Source organism: Eimeria mitis, genomic scaffold (assembly GCF_000499745.2).
Source record: "Eimeria mitis Houghton genomic scaffold, Emh_scaff2567, whole genome shotgun sequence".
In the NCBI taxonomy this organism is placed as follows: Eukaryota; Apicomplexa; class Conoidasida; order Eucoccidiorida; family Eimeriidae; genus Eimeria; species Eimeria mitis.
The window spans coordinates 7,643-7,865 of NW_013570907.1; the positions used below are offsets into that span (position 1 = coordinate 7,643).

General features: G+C 51.1%; 1 protein-coding gene across 1 annotated transcript in view; it reads left to right on the forward strand.

Annotated features, from left to right (window-relative positions):
* The window catches only part of EMH_0055700 (uncharacterized protein), a gene marked incomplete at both ends in the record, with an annotated part of 1,694 nt that extends 1,571 nt beyond the window's left edge, over positions 1-123 (forward strand). The window contains one exon of the mRNA XM_013497258.1: positions 101-123. Within this exon, the coding sequence (XP_013352712.1) occupies positions 101-123 (23 nt within the window). The remainder of the gene's footprint in view (positions 1-100) is intronic.
* Between the last annotated feature and the right edge of the window lie 100 nt (positions 124-223).

The following is a 223-nucleotide window of genomic DNA, read 5'->3' on the forward strand; positions in this document are numbered from 1 at the left end:
GGAGATTTTGGCGCTCGAACAGCTGGCGGAGCTGCGGCGTCTCAATCGCCGTCTGCTGGACAAGACAGCAGCATCAGATGCTGCTTTGGCATTTCTTAAGGAGCGAAGCATCAAGGAAGATGAAGACGATGCAGCAGCAAAAGCACAAGAGTGGACTGAAAAAGAAAAAGATGAACTGCGGTATTTCAAAGCCGCAAGGGAATTCGACTCAGACCCCCGTAAG